General features: G+C 25.7%; 1 protein-coding gene across 1 annotated transcript in view; it reads left to right on the top strand.

Annotated features, from left to right (window-relative positions):
• LOC129988338 (uncharacterized) overlaps positions 1 to 23151 on the top strand; it is a 29640-nt gene extending 6489 nt beyond the window's left edge. Inside the window, exons 3-10 of the mRNA XM_056096540.1 lie at positions 1282 to 1556; positions 4740 to 4854; positions 6432 to 6511; positions 7796 to 7860; positions 9553 to 9798; positions 12533 to 12674; positions 16468 to 16535; positions 19658 to 23151. Of these exons, the coding sequence (XP_055952515.1) occupies positions 1282 to 1556; positions 4740 to 4854; positions 6432 to 6511; positions 7796 to 7860; positions 9553 to 9798; positions 12533 to 12674; positions 16468 to 16535; positions 19658 to 19760 (1094 nt within the window). The 3' untranslated portion in view covers positions 19761 to 23151. The remainder of the gene's footprint in view (positions 1 to 1281; positions 1557 to 4739; positions 4855 to 6431; positions 6512 to 7795; positions 7861 to 9552; positions 9799 to 12532; positions 12675 to 16467; positions 16536 to 19657) is intronic.
• Positions 23152 to 23686: the final 535 nt, after the last annotated feature.

Here is a 23686-nt window from a genome sequence, read left to right as displayed (position 1 = left end):
TGTTTTTCATGGACAGAAAACTTGCGATTTCAATGATTGTCACAACTTTATTGTAGCCATGCTAGCCCTCCAATAGTTTTAAGCTAACTTTGATGTATCATGTGTGAAAAATGTTTATATTTATTATTAGCACTTAACAAACATATCTAAACAAATGTTTTTTTAATAACTTTTAATGTAAAAACTAATTTTATTTAAAATTTTACGATATATGTTTTTTTTTTAATTTTTGTAAAATTAATTAATATTGTTGGGGGGAAAATGTGTGGAAATTAAATTGATATTATTGAAAAAAAAATTTTTAATTTTAAAATACAATAAAAACATTTCTTGTGGGATATTTTACTTGAATTCTACCACATTAAAATAGCAAAATTTTAATTTCATTTGTAATTAATTGAATATTTAATTTATTTTTGCACTTTTAAAAGTTAATAATATTCTTTTTCTTTCTTTAAATAATAAATATCCAAATTGTGGTTGAATCTGATGCTGTTGTTTAGAAAAAGATATCAAACATTTATACATATATAGCCACGATGACTTTTATTTTTATTAGGATTATAACTCCTGTCTATGTCGTAACCATGTTTGAAATCATTATTATTTTAATGGACATTTGAAGTTTATAAATATTGTAACAAATAAGTAAATATAATAAAACAAGGATAAATGATCAGTTATATTTCAAATTATTGAGATAATTCTAAAGTATTAATTTTATAATTTTTATAATATGTTATTTTCAAATTTATTTAGCAATTGGATTAATAATTTATCAATTTACCTGTCTTGGTACTCTTTTTCCCCTTCTGAATCCAACCTTCTATTCAGAAATCTGCCGTTTAATAAATGGACATAATTTCTTTACGATTTATATGTCATTATCTAGATTTACAACCAAGAATTGTGTTAAGATCCTTTGCAAAAGTGAAGTAAAATATGTTTAAAATGTTTATTTTCCAAAGAATTTAATAAAATAGAAATATTTATTGAAGAAACTAAATAAAAACTAACAGTATCAGAACTATGTCAATTCTCTAATGTATTTACTTTAGTCTTCTCAATTTTGTCAGTGATCCAAAATTGGAATTGGTGGTTTGTATCTCAGTTTGACTCTGTATAATTTATTTAAATTATTGTTCTATTCTTTTAAAGAACTGTTTATCTTATTTCTCTTATAGTGCTCTCAAAAACATAAGTGTAAGTGATACATTAATATTCAATGAATTATTTATATCTACAATAAAATTAAACGAATAACTATTTTTTCCTCTTTAGGTGATTGTTTGTCTTTTTACATGTCCTTTTATTCATCTTATTTGCAATTTATAACTGAGGAAACAGACATGGCCAAGTTATCCTCGCTACCTGATAATAGTGTTCATAGTTTAATTGTGTTGATGAATGATAATAAAGCTCAACTACTTAATCATATGGAAAAAATAAAAAGAGTTTCTGGATTGAAATTGGATCATTTAACTTTTCACAATGCCTCATTTCCAGTGGTTTCTATAAAGGATCATAGAGAGTTAGAATCTTCTGATGGAACACTTGTAAGTTCTTTTCTTACATTCTTGTTTGTTTTTGTTTTTTCTTTCAAAGTAATACTGAAGAGAAAAATATAAATGATTTGAATGTATTAAGTATTATATTTTTGCTTTTGAAATTGGGATTTTTAAATTCTTTCAGATTAGTTCATGATTCTTGAGAATCAGCGCACCTCCTTATCAGGCTTAAGACTAATAAATTTTAAATTAGCTTGCATTTTTTTATATGAATGTTATAAACAAGACTATTTAATTTACATTTTGATGGAACATATCATCATAAATAAAGTTGTGGCTTAGTAGTATAAAAGTTTGGTTAGTGTAATAATTCAAATTAGAAGAAAATTGATTTAATTAGTTAAGTAGTTGAAAAAAATCTTTTTGTGATGCCAAAAATGAAAATACTAGGGATGAAGTAAATGGACTAAAAAATGTATGTTGTAAGACTTCATGTAAATTCTTACAACATGCATAATGAGGCATATTTTATATCTAAGATAAAAGGCGTACCGACATAAGAGGGCACTTAGGGTAAATATCAAAACTGCTTCCCAATCCAATCTTTTAACCACTATAACATTATATTATCCTAAAAAAAAAGTCATTCTGGGTGGAATGAAATTATTTGAAGAAGCCTAATTATATATAAAATATCTTTGAACTAGTATGGCTCAACAGCTGCTCAGTTATCTTACTTATTCAAACAGATTAATTAAACTATTTATAAGAACTTTTAAAACATTATGACTGACAAATTAAATGTACATTGTGATTATTTCAGATGGAACCCTAAAAAAGCATCTGTGCAAGTATTTCTCAGCAAGTTTATTTTCTAGCCCTTACCAACAGAATGTGTTTTGATTATATATTTTTTGAATATATCATTTTTTCACACAAATATCTATTCTAATTATTTAAAAATTTATTTGTGGTTTTAAATTATTAATATATCGAATATTTCTTGAAAATACCTTTTTTCATAGCAAAATTTCATTGAATTTTTTTTTAAATTTTTTAATATTTTATAACATATTAAATTATATCTTTTAATGAAAGAGTCTCCTTATTTAATATTATTTATACAGTAATATCTAATAATAAAAAATGGAAATGCATCTTTTGTCTATCTATCTTTTTGTGACATTATTAGCTAAGTTGTTAAGATTAATTACCAAACTTGAGATAAAAATATTTTGGGGGATAAAAACATGTATTTAAAGAGATTTTCATCACTTGAATTAGTATAAATTAATCAAAAATGAATTAATCAATTCAAGCCTTTAATTTTTTTTTTCTTCTGCTAATAAAGGTTATTGGTATTTTAGATTATTTTTATTTTAAAAGTAAAAATTTTAATCAGTATTCTTATTTTTTTTTTAAATATTTTCAATGATTGTGGTAGTGAAAACCAAGTTATTTTCTTAAATTTAACATGACGAAAAGTAATTATTTGAATATTTGAATTATATATATTTTTTAAAGATGCATTTGAAAGACAGTTTGAAATTTGTTTCTAAGCATGATGCTAATATTATGTGGAAGAGAAATGTCAAAATTTATTTTGGTTGTTCTAGTACAAATTTACAGCGAAATAAATTCTTTCCAGTTCAAAAAGTATATCCAATTAATTGTTCTTTTTTCTGTTGACATCTCTTCCATCACGTAAGTGTTTGTGTGTGTGATTTCTGTACATGGCACTTTAATTATTAATGAAATTTATTACTGGTTCTTCCCATTTAGTTACTTTAATTTATAGCCATTCTAAGCAATCCATTAGGTATTTCAAAGTACTATTAGGTTTCTTTGTGTATTGATAAGAATTCTTTGTAAACATAAATATGATCTTTTGAGGTTATTTATATTTAGTCAGTTACAAGTTGAATCTAGTTTTAGTTCATGGATTACTAGTTGCATGATGTGCATATATTGTGGTGATATATTGTCTTTGCCTTTATTAATAATAAAGCATTTTCAAACATTAATGATTCATTCATTTAAGTTGAAAATTATGTTTTGTATATGGAATTTGATTAATAAAGTGAATCTGATTATTAATCTAGATTACTGAATAAATAGAGGTATTAAAATTAATTTTTTAAGAAGCTTTATTTTAGTTTTGGGGAATAAGGATTTAAAAAAATTATTTTTATTAAATTCAAATAATTTGTTCCATAATTTTGTGCCATCTGGTAGTAGCATCAAGTGCACTTTCCTTGCCTGCCTAACAAGTAACAATTCTGGTGGAATTTAAAATTTACAGTAGCATTCAAAGATGCAATCTAATATGCTACAATCTGTTTGTTACTGGTGCATATTTAGATTGATCTTGAAAGTTGCAAATATGATGCAATTTTTCTTTTAAAGATTCGTATGTCATTTGTTCAAAAATTAGCTTAATAAGTTATTATACAAGACTTTGTCTGACATACCATAAAGCCTTTGTAACATATATTTGTGTTGATTTTTTTTAAAATTGTTTTTCTTTATGAAATTTATTTTTTCCTGTATAAGAGTCCCTTTGAGAAAGAAAGTTGTCTGATTAAAGAATGTCATAACCTAAAATTCTTAATGTAAGATTTTTTAATTTAATCTTTTATTTAATAAAAATTAATAGTTTACAGTCTGTACTGCATCTAAGTTGCTATTATCAAGATTTAATGTTCTGTTTTAATATTATCTATATTATTAAAGACTTAATAATATATCTGCAATAAAATTAAAAAGAATAGTAAATTTAAAGAAGTGAAAATAAAAACTTTACTAACCAATGCTTCATGCAAACTATTAAACAGGTTTGGGGAAAACACTGCTGTCTTAAATGAAAAATGTGTGCTTTTTACATATTTTTAAATATTTATAAGAGTTGTATATTAGATGTTTAATAATGCATGCTATTTTCTTTTTCCCTTGGATGTGACCATTCTGGAGTTTCAAATAATTTTATTTCAGAAACTACTGTAGTTAACAATAAATTAAGGAAGTGAATTTTAAGCCCATATCTACTGCTTATTTAATGAATTCTTTAGTAATTACTTTATAATCAGTGACAGTTTAATATTTGAAATTATCTGTATCCATTTACATAAGTATATTTATGTTACTTTCTGTGAGACATTACCTAACTTTTTTTAATTGCTGTGTGGTTAGGTGGATTTTTTTTTTGTTTGATTATGAAGTATTTCTTTTCAGGTGCGTGATATTTTATCACAAATTGTGTCCACTTCTGTGAATATCAGTGTTCTTAATTTGTCAGAGGTGCATTTTGATATTCCCTTCCATTTTCCTGCATTATATTGCTTAAAACGTAGGTATTTTTATTATTTATCATATATAATTATACTTAATTGTGGAGTTTTCATAAGCAACTTCTTTTAATGTTATTAAACATTGACATATAGTTTAAAATTTTATTAAGATATATATGCCTGGTGTATATATTTTTCTTTCTAAATTATTCAAATCTGAAATTAAATTCACATCAAGTTCTCCTTTATTATGACTATTTCAATGCATACATCTGGATTAGGCATTATCCACATCTCTATTGAATTGTTGAACTAACAAATAATGTTATTGAATAAGAAAATGCAATACAAACTTACCATTTAAGCTTAATGTATAATAAATTGTTAAGTATGTTATTAAGAAGTGTATTGGTTTAAAAAATAGATTTGTAGCCAAATTTATTTTAATTTTATAATTTTCATGTGGTATGAACACAAGATTGATACCACAAAATTCAGTATTCATTTAAAGAATATGTGAGGTAATCGCCACTTTTTTTGCTAAATTTGTAAAAGCATTTTGCAGTTGCTTAGTTTGTTTTGCTTAGTTTGAAAAATTCCTCCATGAATATTACATGAGAAGTAAAGATGATTTCAAGAAAGTCTTAAGGGAAAAATAGGCTAAAATTTCATTCAGACAGCCGAAAAATTGATGGAATCCATGCCTTATTGATTACAAGTTGTAGTTCAAGTAAAAGATGTAGCAACTAATTATTAACTTGCTTATTGTAATAAAATTAATAAAGTGTGTACTCATTTTTGACATTTTTTCTATTATTTATTTATTTTTATATAAAAAAAATTTTGCTGCATAATTTTTTTTATACCTATTGGGAGGGTCCCTCGGGGGTGGGGGGCCCTCGAAATAAGGATGAGATGCTTCCGGCATGGTGGTTGGATCTCACCACCCTGGAGGGTACACAAATAGGTGAGAAATCTGACTCGTCCCATCGATGACAGGATGTACTTCCTTTGGGGAGAGTTGTACCGTGGCCGGTTATGACCCTTACGACTCAACCACAGTTCCTGCCAGTGTTGCTGTTGCGGCAGTCCGGTCATTCAGCCTTATGGTTTAAATCCGTCTGCCTTCGTGGCGGGTCGGAGAGTCAGTTGGTTGACTTACCTATTGGAAGGAAATGAGCCTGAGTATCATTAGTGAAAAACACGACTTCCTTCAAGCAAAATTTGGTTTGTTAAGTAAAAACATATATGTTAAGGAATATGCTCAATTTTAGGACTCACTGTATGTTTTTTTCATACGACCTTAAAAAGTATAATATTAAATTCAAGCTGAGTAATAAGATATTGATGTTTCAAAATGGCTTTACTTTTCTTTTTAACTGAAGAAACGATATTTTTACTTATGTGACATATTATATATTCAAATACTGAAATTCTGGATGAATCCCTAATATTTCTCATTGAAGAATTCTATAAACTAAATAATAATATTCTCACACATATTAATAAACCTATCCCATTGTTCTTAATATGTTGAAATTTATAATAAATCCCTTATAAAAAAAATTGTTAGTCTCTTAATTTTATGTTTTACTTTGTGATACAATATCAGCATCAGATTATATTTCTTTTGTAGGATTAAGAGTTTTTAGCATATCTGCTTGTTGTTTGAAACGTCCTGGTTTTGGCTATGGTAAAGAGATCTATGAAAACCAGGTAAAAAAATATTTTCATTTTTATTATATGTGTGATGTAGTGGCTCTGTTTTGAATTCTGGGACAATCTTTAAGACAGTTATAGTTATAGAATAAAATAAATTCAAGATTAAGAAAAAATTCTGAAAAGGTAAAATATGTATTGATAAAAAATAGCTCATGTGCTCAAAGAGTTTTTAAATAACATGAAGTAAAAAGGATAATAAAATCAGATATAATTCAAGTAACTTATAATCGAATTTAATATATTGTAAGAATTTCTATTAACCATCTATTTTTATCAGATTGTACATCCCTTTTTTCTCACCATCCAATAGATATGTTGTAACAAAATAATATTTTCAATCATTTAAACTTTATTAAAATTTACATCAGCTGTAATAAAACTAAACTATGACTCTTTTGCTTTATTATCATGTATTGAAATAAATTACTTGCTTTATCTGCATCTTGAAGACTACACTTTATACAACCAATATTCATTAAAAGAAATTTATTATTGATGTGTTACTTTATCTGAAAGATGTAGAATTATTTTTTTAAAAAAAAAGGTTTGATCTCAGGTTATTTTGAAATTAACTTAAAAATATTTATCTGATCTTGGTAAAGTGCTTTTTTAGAGCTCTGAAAAGCCCATTGTGGTTGGTCTAATACCAGTCTGAAGCTTGTGATTTTGAGGGTAGAAATATTTGAGATTCAATTCTACCAAAGATCTGTCATGTATATGAGGTAAATATATATGTATTGTTGTGTAGATTAAATCTTCCTAGTTTCCATTACCTAGTGTAGTGAGAAATTTTACAAAAAAACTGAATAGCATGGGCTTATCATTAACCATAATTCCTAGATTTATCTCAAATTAGTCTGGCATGGCTGTAGTATTTCACAATTGTATATTGACCTTGTAAATAAAAAAAGATTTAAAGTTGAACAGAAATGTGGACGGCAAATAAAATTACATAATGTGATAATCCTGTCATATTCCAGCAGTTTTCCTTTCATACCTGTACAACAACTTTAAATACCATTTAAATTTAAATTCATAAGGAATTGTTTTGTATATATTTATAGATTACAAATTATATAAATAGTTTCTTGCTATAACTAAATTGCTTTCATCAAAGGTCCAACATTACCTAGTGTAGTGAGTCCAACAAAATTGTGAAGCCTCTTTTCCTTTCTGCGAAATCCAGTCATTATTCAGATAAGGCAGTTGTGTTCAATGCATGATTTACCATTCCTCAATTATATTTTTTTGCTGATAAAAAATTTTTAAAAAATTTAGATTAAAGGATTTGAAGGTTTTGTTCAGAATTGTGGAAAAGTTGAGAAATTTTCCTTTCTTCGATGGTAAGTATTCATTTAAAAATTATTTAGAAACAGGGTTTACAAAATTGATACAATAGCTTTTCAACAGTTAAAAAAATGAAAGTTTTTATTTAAAAATTTTTATTTTTTAGTAAAATTTTTATTTTTATGTTATTGATTGTGCTTTGTCAAAAAAAAAAAAAAAAAAAACTTTTCATTCAATATCCTTTCTATCAACATTATTTGTAAACTTTTTAGGAATGAAATTACTTTTAATAATTTAAATTACCAAAAAATCTGAATTTCAAATGCTTAGATTAACATTTTTTTTATGTAACAATAAATATTTTTATTTGTATTTATTTAAAATTTGTATGAAAATAAAATAGATTTATATATTATGCTTATAATTATTAGAGTGTAACATATGCTATATATTCATATGTAGCATATGTGATTATAATCTCAAAATAAATTTAGCACTCTTAATTTATTATAATATAAACTCATCTTTTTAACATAGTGAAAATTCATATTTCATAATTTATACATTATTATGCCAAATGGAAATTATCTTTTAAGCTTGTAACATATACTGCATTTCATTTTGTTTGGAAACCAATGCACAAGATGCAAAAATTGTGCATGCATATTTAACATGTAGAATAATATATGCATATATTTTGCCATTTGAAAACTTGATTACATTAAATGGTACTTGTACTTGCTTGCTTATCCTCTATCACAATATATATTGTTATCAAAATTCCTTGCAAAACTCCAAAAATCATTCAGTCAATGAATTCAGTGTAATGAGTTTATGGTGGAATAGTCCAACAGACATAATAACAAAGACATTTATTCAACATGATTCAGCATGAAGATACTAACACACAGATAACAAAAACAAAGCCAAGATGCACCAAGAACAGTACTTGCAATATACAGCAGAACTCTAGTAACTAATTGATAGTAGACAATCACAACCAAGCAGAACTCAGCAGGTAGAGAGAATTCACAGTACCATTCACATCACACGAATGTTCGCTATTCTTCACCGTCCCCTTGCTTTAGTTGCACTTAACTGCCGACCCACTATTGACTTGACTATGTGATTGACTATTTTGCTCATAACTGAATAATGCTTCAATACTCAGCACATAATCAAGAGATCATGCCTCATTCCTTTACTGTTTAAGTTCCACTTAACTAATTCAATGCTTGGGCTTCACTCAATTGATTCAACCTCTCAACTCAGTCTCCCAGCTTTTTATAACTTCTGAAACATAGTACACAATGTTCATGAAGGATAGGCCAAAAGTCTTAGAGATTAAAGAATTTTCAATTCTTTTTTGTTGCCAACCTTGGGAGTCATTGATCCATCATCCTTTTAGCATTAAACAGAGTTATCTGTAAAACTTGAAATCAATTGTGCTGAGAAGCAATATTTCAGACTTTTAACAATATCTAGATTTATTTACATTTTTATTATGTTGCATCATTATCATAGCAATTCAGTAAATATGTCCACCTATTCATTCTTTTTATCTATTTGTATCTTTTTATCTGATGATTTGCATAAATAATTGGAAATTTACCTCAAATAACAGTTTGTATGCATGAATATTATCTGCAAGTTATATTTTGTAATATTTAAGTAAAATTGGTTTTAGATTTTTTAAATTCTATCATTGTATTGCATATGAAAATTGCAAATGGTTTATGTATTTATAGCTTAAAGTGCAAATTTGGACCAGATGATCATGCTCTTGCTGCTGTCTCAAAATGGAAAAAATTAAAATCTTTCACCATAAGAGAGATTGATACATTTCGTGTTTGCCCATTTTTGATACACATTGCACATAATTGTCCTGATTTCCAAAGTTTAGAACTGAATGAAGTTGGTGATCCAAATGTGTGTCATTTTATCCCGAATGTCATGTACATCATCAAGAATTCAAAGAAACTTTTATTTCTGAGGTAATTATTTTATAGTCAGTGCTATATCATAAATATATCACTATTATATCAATATTTTTAACATTGTACAAATTTTTTAGTCCTCATTTGTGGTTAATATAAATAAATGAGTGTAAAACATTGAAAGAAATATAAAAAAAATAATAATTTTGAACTTACATTGACTAGTTATTTAATAGAAAATTTAACATTTTTGAAATAAAATTTTCAACACTTCAAATCTAAAATGAATAATAGTTTGGTTTAAAAAAATTATTGTAGTTTTCATGAATAAATAGTTTTCAAGCATATATATCATTTATACTATTTATTACATTTTATATTAGTTATTTGATACTGTTACCTCTTTTAATGCCAATTGTGCATAATATTATAAAAAGTGTTTAATGATGTTGATTTTAAAGAAATTGAGAATTCAATGAAGTTTTCATTTCTTAGATATTTACTTTAAAATCAATTTATATCATCAGTGTATAATTGTGATATTAATTAGATAGAGGGGGGGAAAGAAAAATTTTACCATGTTTTATTTTTTTAATTTTATTTTTACACAAGAAAGTTGTTGACGATCACAAAGGGTTACCAGAAGTTTGTCCTTAATGATAAACTTCAGATTTAGTGACAGAAATTTGTATTGATTGATTTTTCAATAATTGAGGAAAATTGATTCTGTCAGTTCAACAATGATGATGACTCAGGTTAGAATTTATGGAGGTAATGATTGAACTTTTCACTTGTAAGGACTTATTTACTGAATTTGTTTTGGCTGATTTTTCATTCACAGATGATAATTGATATTGTCAATGTAATAACGATGATGATCCAATGATTGCTATTTAGGTATTTATACATGAAACAAGAGAAAATCTCCAACTTGATTTTCCAAACATTTAAAAATTCAAACTTATAAATTTAAGTTTACATTAATAGAAAGAAATTTAAGTTTTTGCAGTTTACACCTTAAATGTATTGAAAATTATCCATTATTAAAATGAATGGTAAATGAACAGTCTATTTAGGGGTTGTTTATAGGGAACTTAGTTATTGTTACCTTCCTTCTTTGAGAATGTATGTAAAGTTATACTTTTGAAAATTCATGTGAAAATGGAAGGTAGAGAAGGGTTGGCATATCTAGAGGTTCTGTATTTTCATTTTTATTCTGTATGAAATAAAAGGTGAAATAATGATTGCAGCTGAGGATGCTTTGGTTTTCTTTATTATTTTAAATATATAGATTATTACAGACTTTGAATATTAAAACAAACAGTTCAAAGCTGTTGGAACAATAGTAAAAATCTGATACATTCAAGATTAAAAAAAAAAAAAAAAAGAATAATTAACAGCAGCAAAAAGAAACAGTATTTTTTAAGAAGGATTGTCATAAATAAAAGAATTGTGTCTTATTAAATAGAGTAATATAATTCTGATGAGAAACGATGCACAACACTTTGTAAATGGACTGTAAAACTTCAAAATATTTATAAAATTCTGATATAATATGGTCAGATCTCTTTTAACCTGTTAACTGGGGAATAAACTTTTGTTCAACTCGTTTCACAAGGGTGACAATGGAACGTTTAAAATATTTAGGCAAATTTTCATGACAAAAAATGTTGTCATGCCCATTGCAGTAGTAGTTTGTCTGTGACGAAATATTTCATCATACCCGGTTAACAGGTTAAAATAGGTCCATTTTTTTTATCTTAATTGATTATATTATCACAAATAAAACAGGTAGGGAAATAACACATAATTCAGATGTATGAAACAAACAAAAATAATTCTACAGAAACAACTTTTTGTGATTTTCATTCTTGGTTTCGAATTAATCAAAAGATATTTCATTTATACTCATATTTCTGTGGTAATACTGTCTGTATACATCAATTACAAAAATACTGGATTTGTACAAATTAATTCAAAAACTAAAACTAACAGGTAAATTTGTACCATATTATGATGGATTTGAGAATGTATTTTGCATCTTTAGTGCTGTCATTGAACGCTGTTAAAATCTACTGAAAATAAATAAAGCAATCAACAAAAATGTTCTGAATTGGCAAATTGTTTAGAAATCATAGCCATAAAAATTCATTCATCTTCCTTCCATAAAAACCAAAGATCATGATTTGTAAAATATTAAAGGAGTTTAGTTGAAATGTTACGTCCATCCTGAAGCTTAATGTCATTAATATTAATTGAAGACTTAATGTCATTAATATTAATTGAAGACTTAATGTCATTGAATTATCACTTATTTGTTTGTAGAATTATCATTTATTTATATTTTCATAAAACTCTGTTAATAATAAAGTCAGTGATGATGATACAATGAGGTCACTTATTTCAGCATTTTATTGATAAGGTTCTGAAATTTTATGAATATGTTAATAAATGGAGAAAATAAAGGTTGCAAGCTGCTATTGAACAAAACAGAAAATGTATCACTTTGATTGTCATACTAAATGCAATTATTTCTCTTTCAGTTTATTAGTAATTTATTAAATGTTATTAAAAAATCTAAAGAAAACTTAAATGAGTTAAAAATACATAATCATGTGTGTTGGGTTTCATTTAAAAAAATACAAATATTAATTACTGTTTGATTGTCATAACTTTTAAAAGTATTTTCTTTTTATGTATGTGTCTATTTTCCCAAATAATATCGAACTAGTACATGTATTTATACTTTTTACTGTAAAATTAATTATATTTTTAATTTTCAATTTAAAAGAATCAACCAGCCCATGTTTTATCCTGCGAACTGTTTCTTTTGGAAAGCTATTGAATCAGCCAAGAATTTACAGGGTATTTGTATAAGATCAAAGTCTAAGGCTTGTGTGGAAAACAAGATAATTACAGATGCTATAAGAAAGGTATTTATAAAGTATAAACAAATTTTGCTTAAATAATGTCATAAATGCATGTATTTGGTATGAAGATGGGAAAAAAAATTGTCAAAAGATGTATGTCGTATTAGCACAAAATGCCGACATTCAGACTATCAAACAACATTGTGGAAATATTGTACGATATTTTGTGCTAATAGAGTCTCTCATAACTTAATGTTTAATTTCTATTGTAGGTATAATATACCATTAGTTCTGTAAATACTTTATTTCTGTTTTTTTGCTGGTGAATTTTGAAGAGAGCAAGGGTTTATTGCAATCCTTAAAGAGTTACCATGTTGCATATTTTATTTAAAATCTTGCTTAGTTTCATTCTTTTCAATAGACTTTTTTAATCAAATGTTTCAATACAGATTTTGAAATAAATTTAAATATCCTTATAAAGCATTTAATTCAGATAATTAATCGATAACATAGAAATAAAGTGTAAATATTATTTTTGTGATGATTTTTTTATATCATCTGTGATGATTTTTTTGAGGTGAGGAAGTAGTTACTGAAAATTTACATAGTGACTGCATAACACAGTTGGTGTTGTTAACTAATGTTGTCCCCTTTTGCACAAAATTCCCAATAACAGAACTAGGATATCTTTATGACATTGTCTAGCATTCAGAGTATTGGGTAATACTGTAGAAACATTGTACATTATCTTCTGTGATCAGTTATAACATCAATAATTAAGAGGTCATTTGTATGGCTAATGACAATATGACTATACTCTAAAGCATATGGGAGATTAAATTGTATCTTTTCTCATTGTTCTCTCTAGCTCTAAAAACTTAAAGTCTTCAATGATACTCTAAATAAGAATATTCTTGTTTACCGATAATAAACAGCCATTTTTGTTTTATTAAAATGCAAAATTAAAAATCAGATTCTCTCATTCTTAAAAACATTTTAAGGCAATGTTGCTATTTCAAAATAAATAAATAAATAAAATAAAAACATAGATAATATAAGTAGATATTCAATTTTAAAACAAGTAATAGAAAGAAAATGATAATATTGTTCACCCTGTCTGAAAATAGTGGTTGTCTGGCTGCAGTGGATCCAATTCACTTCTTTCCATATGTACTAACATATGTATAATTAAAATTGATAAATTAAAATAATTTTATCCCAATTTAAAAGTTATGTTATAGATATATTACTAATTATAGTTTATAAATATCATACATATTTAAGGATGTAAAGAATATCAAGTGTAAACACAAATTAATATTGAATTTTAAATTAATTTTGATAGGTGTGTAATAAACTGGTATTTTGGAACTAAATTGCTATTTTGAGAATTTTATTACCCAGATTTAAAGTAAAATGAAAACTATCCACAGATTTCAATGTTTTAAAAGAATATTTCTTATTGTCAAAGATCAACAACTCAAAATTACAGAAATATATTATTTGCATGCTGCTGCTTTAAGGACAAATCAACAAGCATTTTAATTCTCTAAATGATTATACAAATCTCTCAATAATTATTTCTGCATCCAAACTATATAGTAAATCCTTTTTAATTGAAAGTGATACATAGTTTTCAAAATTCTCAGACAATAAATTTCTCAATGATTTTGGTTTTGAAAATGCCCTTTCACTGTGCACTTGAGTGATTGATTAGTTACAGACAATTTTTTTAAAGTACGTAAAGGTTGTCATATGCTTTATCATGAAGCCTGTTTCATGCTAAAATCTTTAATATGCACATTATGTGTTGCAATTTATCTAGTTATTGAAAATATAATGCACTAAGCTCTCATCAATATTTCATATAGTACTATTTTAATTATCATATTGTTTTGTTATTAATTTTGACACTTTTTTTTTTAGTTTTAGTTTTATATGCAATTTTTAATAATGCTTTGCAATATTGTAATGAAAATCAAATCAATTTCATTGTTCCATCAAATAGGTAGTTTGCTGTTGCATCAAATAGGTTGTTGCTCTTTTGTCAAGAAACATTATGTCATGAGTGCAAAGTCTATTTTAATTCTTCCAATATAAAATTTTCTTTTATTGTAATAAAATACGACTCATTTTTAATATTTCTCTATTTTTTTAGTATAATTATTTTTTAATTTTTTTTTCAAATTAATTTTTTTAGGTAGTTTAACTACCTTATTTTTATATATTTAGTCATGCTTTTTAATTTGCATATCCTCTTAAATAAGATAATCTTCTCTGGTGATTAAATTGCTAATTTTTCTGTTACTACCAATCTTTGATGGCTAATTAGTTTACTGGGAAATCTTCAGTTAAACAGTTTGTTGCTTCCTCTTAATGATTTCCTCAGTAAATTAGTTTTAAACTCCATTGATAGATATGTAAACATTTTAAAAGCTATATATTATTTTGTTTATTGTGCTGTGCAATTCCCTAATTTTCTATTTTACCTAAAATTTGAACTCTAATTTGAAATGGAAATGATTAAATTATGATGAATGCAAAAATTTTCTTGCAAAAACTTTTAAAAATGGGCACACTGTAAAAAAAAATTTTTTTTAATCATTAATGCTTACTTTTATAATACATTGAACACATTTTTACACTGAGTTATTTAAATTTTTAATTTGAGATTTTGTTTCTTTTTTTATAATATAGAAGGAAATTATAACTTTTATTCAGTCAAAATGAACAATGGTAACTTAATTAGCTAATTGTTTTTCCAGTTATAATGGCATACTATCAAATATTTGCGTGTAGCAGTTTATCTGTATTGAATAAATTCACATTTCTAAAATAAATGTATATATCTAAATGAGTGATTAAGCTCCTCAAAATTTATAAGCATGCCTTTCTTAATTATGTTGATAGTAGCTTGAAACTTTAAGTATGCATAAATAAATACGAATAACATTCTATTTATTGACACATTTTCACTATGGATTGTATATAAAAATTAATTTATTATTTGTTACTGTTTATTTCAAACTTATCAGAAGCCAAAATATGTATATGTTATAGTTCCTTATTCAATGAAACTTTGTTATTGGAAGTATATGTCTAATTGCACTATTTAAAGGAATAAATATATTTTTCACTTTTTGGGGATATACTGTTTACATTAATGTTATGTAAATTACAAACAAACTATCTTAATATACTATTTTAATTCATGTGCTGCTGATGTGCAATAAAGCATTGTGTGGTATGGTCAGACAGTAAATAACTATATCCAGCACATGTTGATTTCTTAAAGATTTAATAATAAAAATGTGGACTGACTTCTGATGAATGAACTGCAGAATTTCTGCACCAAAAAGTTTATTATGAAATTACTGTATAGTCTTGATTAATATTTTCGGTAGGCATGTATTAATGTCGTGAGTAGTTATCTACTATTTGCTTTGACAGATTTATTCATCTAGCAAGTTTTTCCAATATAAATCATTTTTTTTAGAGTGTGTGAAGCATTTTATGGAAGACAATTTATTTAGGCACAATATATCCTTATTAAAATTTGATTTTATCTTTAAGCAGTGGTTTAAAGAAACATTTTTTGCCATGGTCTATAGAATTTTCTTTAATGCAATTATTTAGTAGTGAAATTTTTGTTTTTTGCTTTCTTTCTTTTAATTCTAATTTAATTTTACTAAGTATAGTAGCGAATTATATATAAAAAAAACATGCTGCATTGTATTTACTTTTATATTGTGGGATTTCATTGTCTTTTATAATTGTCATCTATTTAATGTAGTGAAAAGTATTCAATTTTTAAATATTTAATGTGTTTTTTTTGTTTGTTTTTTTGTAATTCTAGTTACCATTTTTGCATGTTTTCCATCTGGCTGCTCCACGAATCTGTCAGAATCTTGTTACTCAAATTAAGTATGTATAAACAGTTTTTTTATTTTCTCAAAAATGAAATATCAGTTGCATTTAATAATCCTAGGCAATGCATACTTATGGCCTCTTTTTTAATAAACAGTCCAGTTTAATTATGACTTTTTAGTTTAAATCAGTGCATTAAAAAATTATATTAGTTGTTTTTTTTTTAATAATTTTGCAAGTGTGTATTTATTTATTTGCTATAATTTTTAAATATGCTGCATCCATATATGTCCACAATTATATTTAAACAAATGCTTATTTCTTGTGTGATGTGACTTGATTTATGTGACTAAGTGAAGGTAATGAATGAACCTGATTAATTGATTATACTTGATAGCATTATTATTTTAATATTTTATTATTTGTGGAATTAATATCTTTTGAAAAATTTATCTGAAAACTAAGCAAAAGATATTGGTTTTAATTTATATCCCAAGGCTTCTCTCAGTAGATCCAGACAACTGCCTAATTGGAAATCTACCATTGATCCTCATTGATCTTTAATGAAAATCTAATCTGTACTAATTGCTGCCAACTGTTAATATTAAATTCTATGTAATGAACCGAAACCATAGGTTGATAATTGTTTTTTAAACTTTTTGTTAATGAATGCTTTAAAGAATTTTAACAAAATTATAATAATTCTTCCCTTTCAACCATTATTAAAATCAAAATTTAACTACCTGAGAATAATGTTAAGGTAGAAAGTTTTTTTTTTATCAATTGTTTAAAACAAAATAAAACTTAATATTATGCATTTTAAAGTAAAATAACAATAATGATTATAATAATTAGAATAAGTAGTATTGTAAAAAGTTATTAAAGGACTGTGACTTTACTATGTAAATATTAAACCATGAATAAAGATGTAGTTGAACAAATGAGAAATGCTTTACTAAATATCCTAATTTCTCCTTAAAATTTCAATTTTACTGCTATGGTATAGAAGCAGGATGTAAATCTTTATTTCATGTCACAGAATTTCCAAAATTATTGATTTAAAATGTGTGGAAGGGAGTGTTCAGTTCTGAAATTTAAAAATTAATCATTAATAAATTTAAGATAAGCTATTTGTTATTCTATTTTAATTTCATTTTTCATTTGCTGTGTTTTTTCGACTGAAATGCATTGTTTATAGCCATAATTTATAATTTCTTTTTTATAAAATATGTATTATTATGTTGAATTTTTAGCTTTAGAAGATGTCACTCAATGTGATTGTGGCTAATGCTATCATTAATTTTATATTATCAATAATCTATCATCCCACATTCAATTCAAAATTACACAAAAACTCAGTTTGTATGGTCGCTAAATAATTTAATGTTATCAGTTTGGAAGTAAAAAAATTGACCAATCTTTCATTTTCAACCAGCAATTATCATTAGTGTTTGTAAAATTTCTTGTGCTGCTTATAAGGAAACTTCTGGAATTCGTTTTTACTATGAGATGTATTTCACATTCTTAGAGTGATCTAAATATATTTAAATCTACAGTTATAACAAGAGAAAAATTGATAAAACGAATTAATTTAAATGATAAAAATAAAACTGTTAAGAAGCATGAAGTTTATTTAAAATTAGTCAATGCAACATTATAGCGTAATTGAAATTTCACAAATTCTTATTTCAAAAAGTTCAAAACTAATGTATAGAAAAGGAAAATGGAAACAAATGTGTTGAAAAACATCTTTCAGTGAACTTCAAAATGAGTAAAGCACTTGATATTTTGTAATATCATTCAGCAAATTTTAAAAAATAACATCAGTATGAACAATATACAAGTGAAAAATTAAGGAATATTTGTTAAAAAGCAACAATTAATGAATTTTTTAATTGCTATTTTTGAAACAAATTATATATGGACATTAAATGTTTTAATTCTTCTTTTTTGTTCATTTGTTGTAAAAACAGTCATTTACTCAATCTGTTATTACTATCAATCAATCAATTAATATTATTAAAATTCTTAAGTTCCAAATTAATCACATTAAGTAGCATCTATTCTAATGAAAATAATTTGATTATTTTCCAAGGCTGTCCTTTCATTCTCTGTGATATTTTTCTTTGATAAATTAAGAATATATCATGTATGATAAATAATATTGTTGTTATTGAAAAGGTATAATATAGTCATTTATGAAAGTATAAAAAAATTAATTTGTCTTTGTGTGAGTGATTATGTATGTTATGTTATTGTAAAAGATTGATTTGTTTTAAAACAATACTATTTGAATTTATAAATTTTCCTTTAACCTTTTATTTATGTAAAGTTAATTTGCCATCTCCAATTGTTTTTCTTTTTATTTAACCTTACTAAAAGTTTAATTTGTACAGAAGATCATACTGGCAGCAGTATTTATATTAGGACACCAACACCTTGTTATCTTAAAGCAACATAACCCTGACACTTGCTCTGTCTTCAAGAATGAGTTAATTGCGATTAATGCAGGGCTTGATGCTATCATATCTTATGATTGTGATTTTGGGGAACTATGGATTTTATCAGAAAGTTGCAATGCACTACAACATCTTAATGGTTGATACTCCAAAAATGATGAAACCAGCATATCTATTCTACTCAAACTAAGGAAAATCTCTCGGAACAATGATGTCCACCTCCAATTGATCCCATCACACAGAAACATTAATAGTAATGAGGTTGCTGATAGATTGGCCAAAGAGGGTAGTAAAAATGAAATGGCCACAGGCTCTTCACTAACTTATCAAAAACTATACTCAAATAAAGATCTAAACTCAATTTGACTGTAAATCCCAGAAAGCCTCTGGCTAAACTAAAAATTGGCCACCTTAAATGTCTTTCCTTTGAAAGTAGTAGAAAGATCCATCCCTCTTGTAAAAAGTGCTGTGACCATTCAACTTCACTGGATCACATTCTCGGTTGCATCGGACTTTCTAAAGGAAATTTAACATCCAGTCCCTTTATTATTATATATTTTTTGGCAGTCAACAACCTACTGGAGCTGATTTGAGATATGCCAAATTTATTTAGAATAAGCAACAAAAAAAAGTTTAATAGATATAAAATAATTCATATAAAAGTAAATCTGAAAAAATTATGATTTCCTCCATTCTTAATTATTGTTTTCTTTCTTTCAGGCAAATTTTTGCAAAGAATGGAATTCAATCATATGATATACATGTTTTTCCAGTGAATGAGTCATATAAAAATTGTGATAGTATACATTTTCCAACTTTTTAATATTTTGTTGTGCAAATCAAAGATCGACAAGATTCCTGGAAGTATTCTATGTTTGTATTTAAGTAATTCTAATGAAGTTTCTACATGAAGTATTTTTATTCTACTCTTTTTCAGAGAGATTATATTGAGTCATCGTTATTTTGAATAGTACATAATATGGTAACTTTGAATTTTTGTGAAAATTAAATACAGTAATATTGTTGCAATGTATACAGTAATATTGTTAATAACCTAAATTAAATACAGTAATATTGTTAAATCACAAATGTATAAAACATTAAAGGTTCTCTTTTAATGAGTAACTTGCCCCAATTTGTACTTGTGTAACAGCCATGTATCTTAAATATATATTTTCTCTAACCTACATACATTTGTTGACAAAAATAAAGATGAAATTTTATTCATTTTGTAATGTTGATAGTGATGAAAGGTTAAAAGGAATATTTCTATTATTGATGTAAATTTTTTTTAACAGAATGTAATATTTTTTTTCATATTTTTATTAATTGTCATTTCTTTGTAGATTAAATTATTTTTATGTTTTTAAAAACGTTGGTTTTTTCATAATAAAAACTGATACTTTTAAACCATTGAATATTTGCATTGTAATAAATTATTTAATGTATCTGTTAAAAAAATTATCTAAATGTATATTGATAAATTGATATCTGGGTGATGAAAACAGCTGTTAATGAATATAGTTGACCTTGCAAATATAGTTACAAGGTAAAAAATCTGTTTCAGTTATCAGTTTTTTAAAATAAATCCTCAAATAATTTGTTTATGCATCTTTGGAATATATTTGTATGGACATTACATATTTAAAAACAAATGGTGCATTTTTAATAGCTTTATATGGTACATTTTAAAAGTAATGCTTGATAGTTGTAAATGTGTAGTAGGAAAAGTAGATCTGATTGTATACGTTTATTAAAACTTTTATCGATATTCGATTGATATCAATATCGACTAAAAACAATTTGCTATTGACAAATGTTGAAGCAGAGATGCTATATATCACATATTTATACTATATATCATTTATACTATTTATCAAGTATTTATATATATACATGTATGTAGTTTGTTTCCATCAGAGGAGTAATTGTCTTTGCAGGAAGAGGAGGAATGCTTAAATTTAATAAAACACTGGTTGATGTTTAAAAATTTTTTGCAAAAATGTTTATGGGCATTTGATTAAATATGTATGACTGTGATAAACAAGTATTTATGGATGTGGCAGTTTCCATCATAAATGTTGCTGTTTTTACAGAAAATAGTGTACATTATTGATGTTATAAAAATTACATTGTTCTTTTATCAGATATTATAGAAAAGTTTATGAAATATATAACATATTGATGAATATGATAACCTTATATTTATGAGTGATACTGTTTCCATCATGTAAGCAACTTTTTTTGCTGGGAAATATTTACATTTTTCGGAACAAATATTAATTGTAATCTAAAAAAAAATCTATTGATCTTTTGAGACATACTACAACATTAGTGTTATAGTTAGATATTTATGGATATGATGATAAAATATTTATGGATGTGAAATTATAGATTATGGATATTAAATTATAGAAGTAGTTTTTTTTTTTTTTTTGTGGTGGTGTAAAGAAAATTTGTACCCTTTTTAGTACAAGAATTATTCTAACATAGGGGTGGGCAAACTTTCCCATGGTAGGCGCTGCTTCTAATTTTTTTTTTAAGGTGATGCGGTCCACCCAGTGCCGCAAGAATGGGGATGTAAAAAAGGATCTACAATATTTATTATAATTTAATAATAAATATGGAATTTGTACTTACCTACATAACTACAAACATTATAATAATTTCAAAAATACATTAGAAAATAAATAATTTTCAATTAAAGTTGGTTCTTGTAGTTATAATTAGTAGAAGACTTAGTCTGCATACTGTCCACCAATCTTGAATATCTCGGTATATAATTACTAACCGCTAATCTTGCACTGGATTCTAAGGTGGTCATCTGCGAGACGGGAACGATGTGATGTCTTAATTATATTCATCGTTGAAAATGCAGATTCAGACAGCTTGGTAAAGTAAAAAAATGATGTTAAATGATATGCAACTTTTTTTAAATTAGGAGACTTTACTTCGTCGGTTAAATTCCAAAATTATTCTTAGGTTCTGAATTATGTGCTTTTAAAATTATGTCTACTGAAGGCAAAAAACTTTGTTTTCCTCAAGAGATAAAGAGAATATATAGTTTACATTTTGAGTTATTTCTTCCGCACCAGCATTGCCAAATGGGTAACACCTAAATGCAACAATTGGTTCTAGTCTAGTAAATTGTTGAAATGTCACTCAAATTTAGAGTGAAGTTTTATTACTTCATTATAATATTACTCTTTGTTTAATGTACTTCCATTTTTAAACAACCTGTCAGAAATATTTTTGAGATTTTTCAACAGTGTTTCATAAATGTTTCTTTTAGTATGTATGTCTTAAGTCTTAGTAAAAGTGGCCACCCCCAAATGTCTTCGCGGTCCTCCGGTCAATCGTGATCGACTTAATGCCCACCCCTGTTCTAACACATCTGTAAAGCTCTTTTGGGAAACAAGATATGTTTTGCAGTTAGCTATAAATTTTCTGTTGAGTGCTATATGGTTTTGAACATCTTAGATGTAAATTTCGATGATTAAAGTGTAGATTTTGATATTCTTTAATGTATATATGTGTGTAAGATAAATATATTTTATATATATTCCATGAAAGGCTACATAATGAATTTTTTTCCCCTTAGCATCAGATGAAATTATATTATTTGTTATAATCCACATTTAATTTGGCAAACATTCTCTTCAAAATAAATCATTTTCGGTTAATATTACCATACATTATTGTTTATCAGATGTATTCACAATATATATTTATATATATATATGATATAAATATATTTTCTCTGTTTTTACTATATCTGAGGTGCTGTTTTGTGAACTCAAGGATATGTAGAGTAATACATATTTATATATTTAAATTTTCTTTTGTAATTTAATCTTTCTACTGAAAAATTTCGAAGAATCGCATTTTAAAATGTTTATTTATGCTTTGCTTTCACTTAAGCCATTTGTTTCTGTGATATTATTTATTGTATTTGTTATGTTTGTATTTAAAGTACTATTTATTAAGTCTATCACAATTTGTACACTCATGTAAAAATGTGTGCTTTAGAACTATGGGTAGTAAATATTCTATGTAGTTTGTTGGCCATGTGTAATAGAGTAATAGAACTGTGAATAAATGGTATAAAACCTGAATTCACTAAGCAGTTTCATTTGATTTAGTTTATCTTTCATAACAGTAATCACTCTTTTTAGCTGAATATCAGCAATTATTAGCTTTTTCTAAAGGAGGATGCAAATGCTATACCAGTAGATCATTAAAATTTTATTGATCTATTAGTTATATATAATCTGTTTTCTTGTGCATCACAACTTGATGAATAAATATATCGCCGATGCCACAAATGGAAGTCATCTTCATTGTAACTTCCTTTCATATTCTGTAATAAAAAATATTATTACCCCTGCCTTCCCCACATAAGATTGTTCAGCACTTTGAATGCCACAAGTGCTCAAATTTTTATTTTCAGAGTCATGCATTAAAAAGCAGAGTGGTACATGAGAGTTTTGTACTTCGTATTATAGTAAAAAACGCCAATTATAAAAGCACTTCTATTTTTTCTTTCTTCTTTCTTTACAAAATCAATCTTCTTAGTAAATAAAAATATAGAATTTTTTTATTTTGTTTTTAACGTTTTACCATTAATTGTTATATACTTTAGGAATTTTAAGATGAAATTTTGTCTCAAATTCATTATCACATAAATTAATGTGGAAATAAATTAACATAGGAATCTATAATTATGAAAAAAGTAAATTCTAATATTGT

This window comes from Argiope bruennichi, chromosome 10 (assembly GCF_947563725.1).
Source record: "Argiope bruennichi chromosome 10, qqArgBrue1.1, whole genome shotgun sequence".
Classification (NCBI taxonomy): domain Eukaryota; kingdom Metazoa; phylum Arthropoda; class Arachnida; order Araneae; family Araneidae; genus Argiope; species Argiope bruennichi.
The sequence above is the reverse complement of the archived record's forward strand: the minus strand, read 5'-3'. Positions and strand labels throughout refer to the sequence as shown.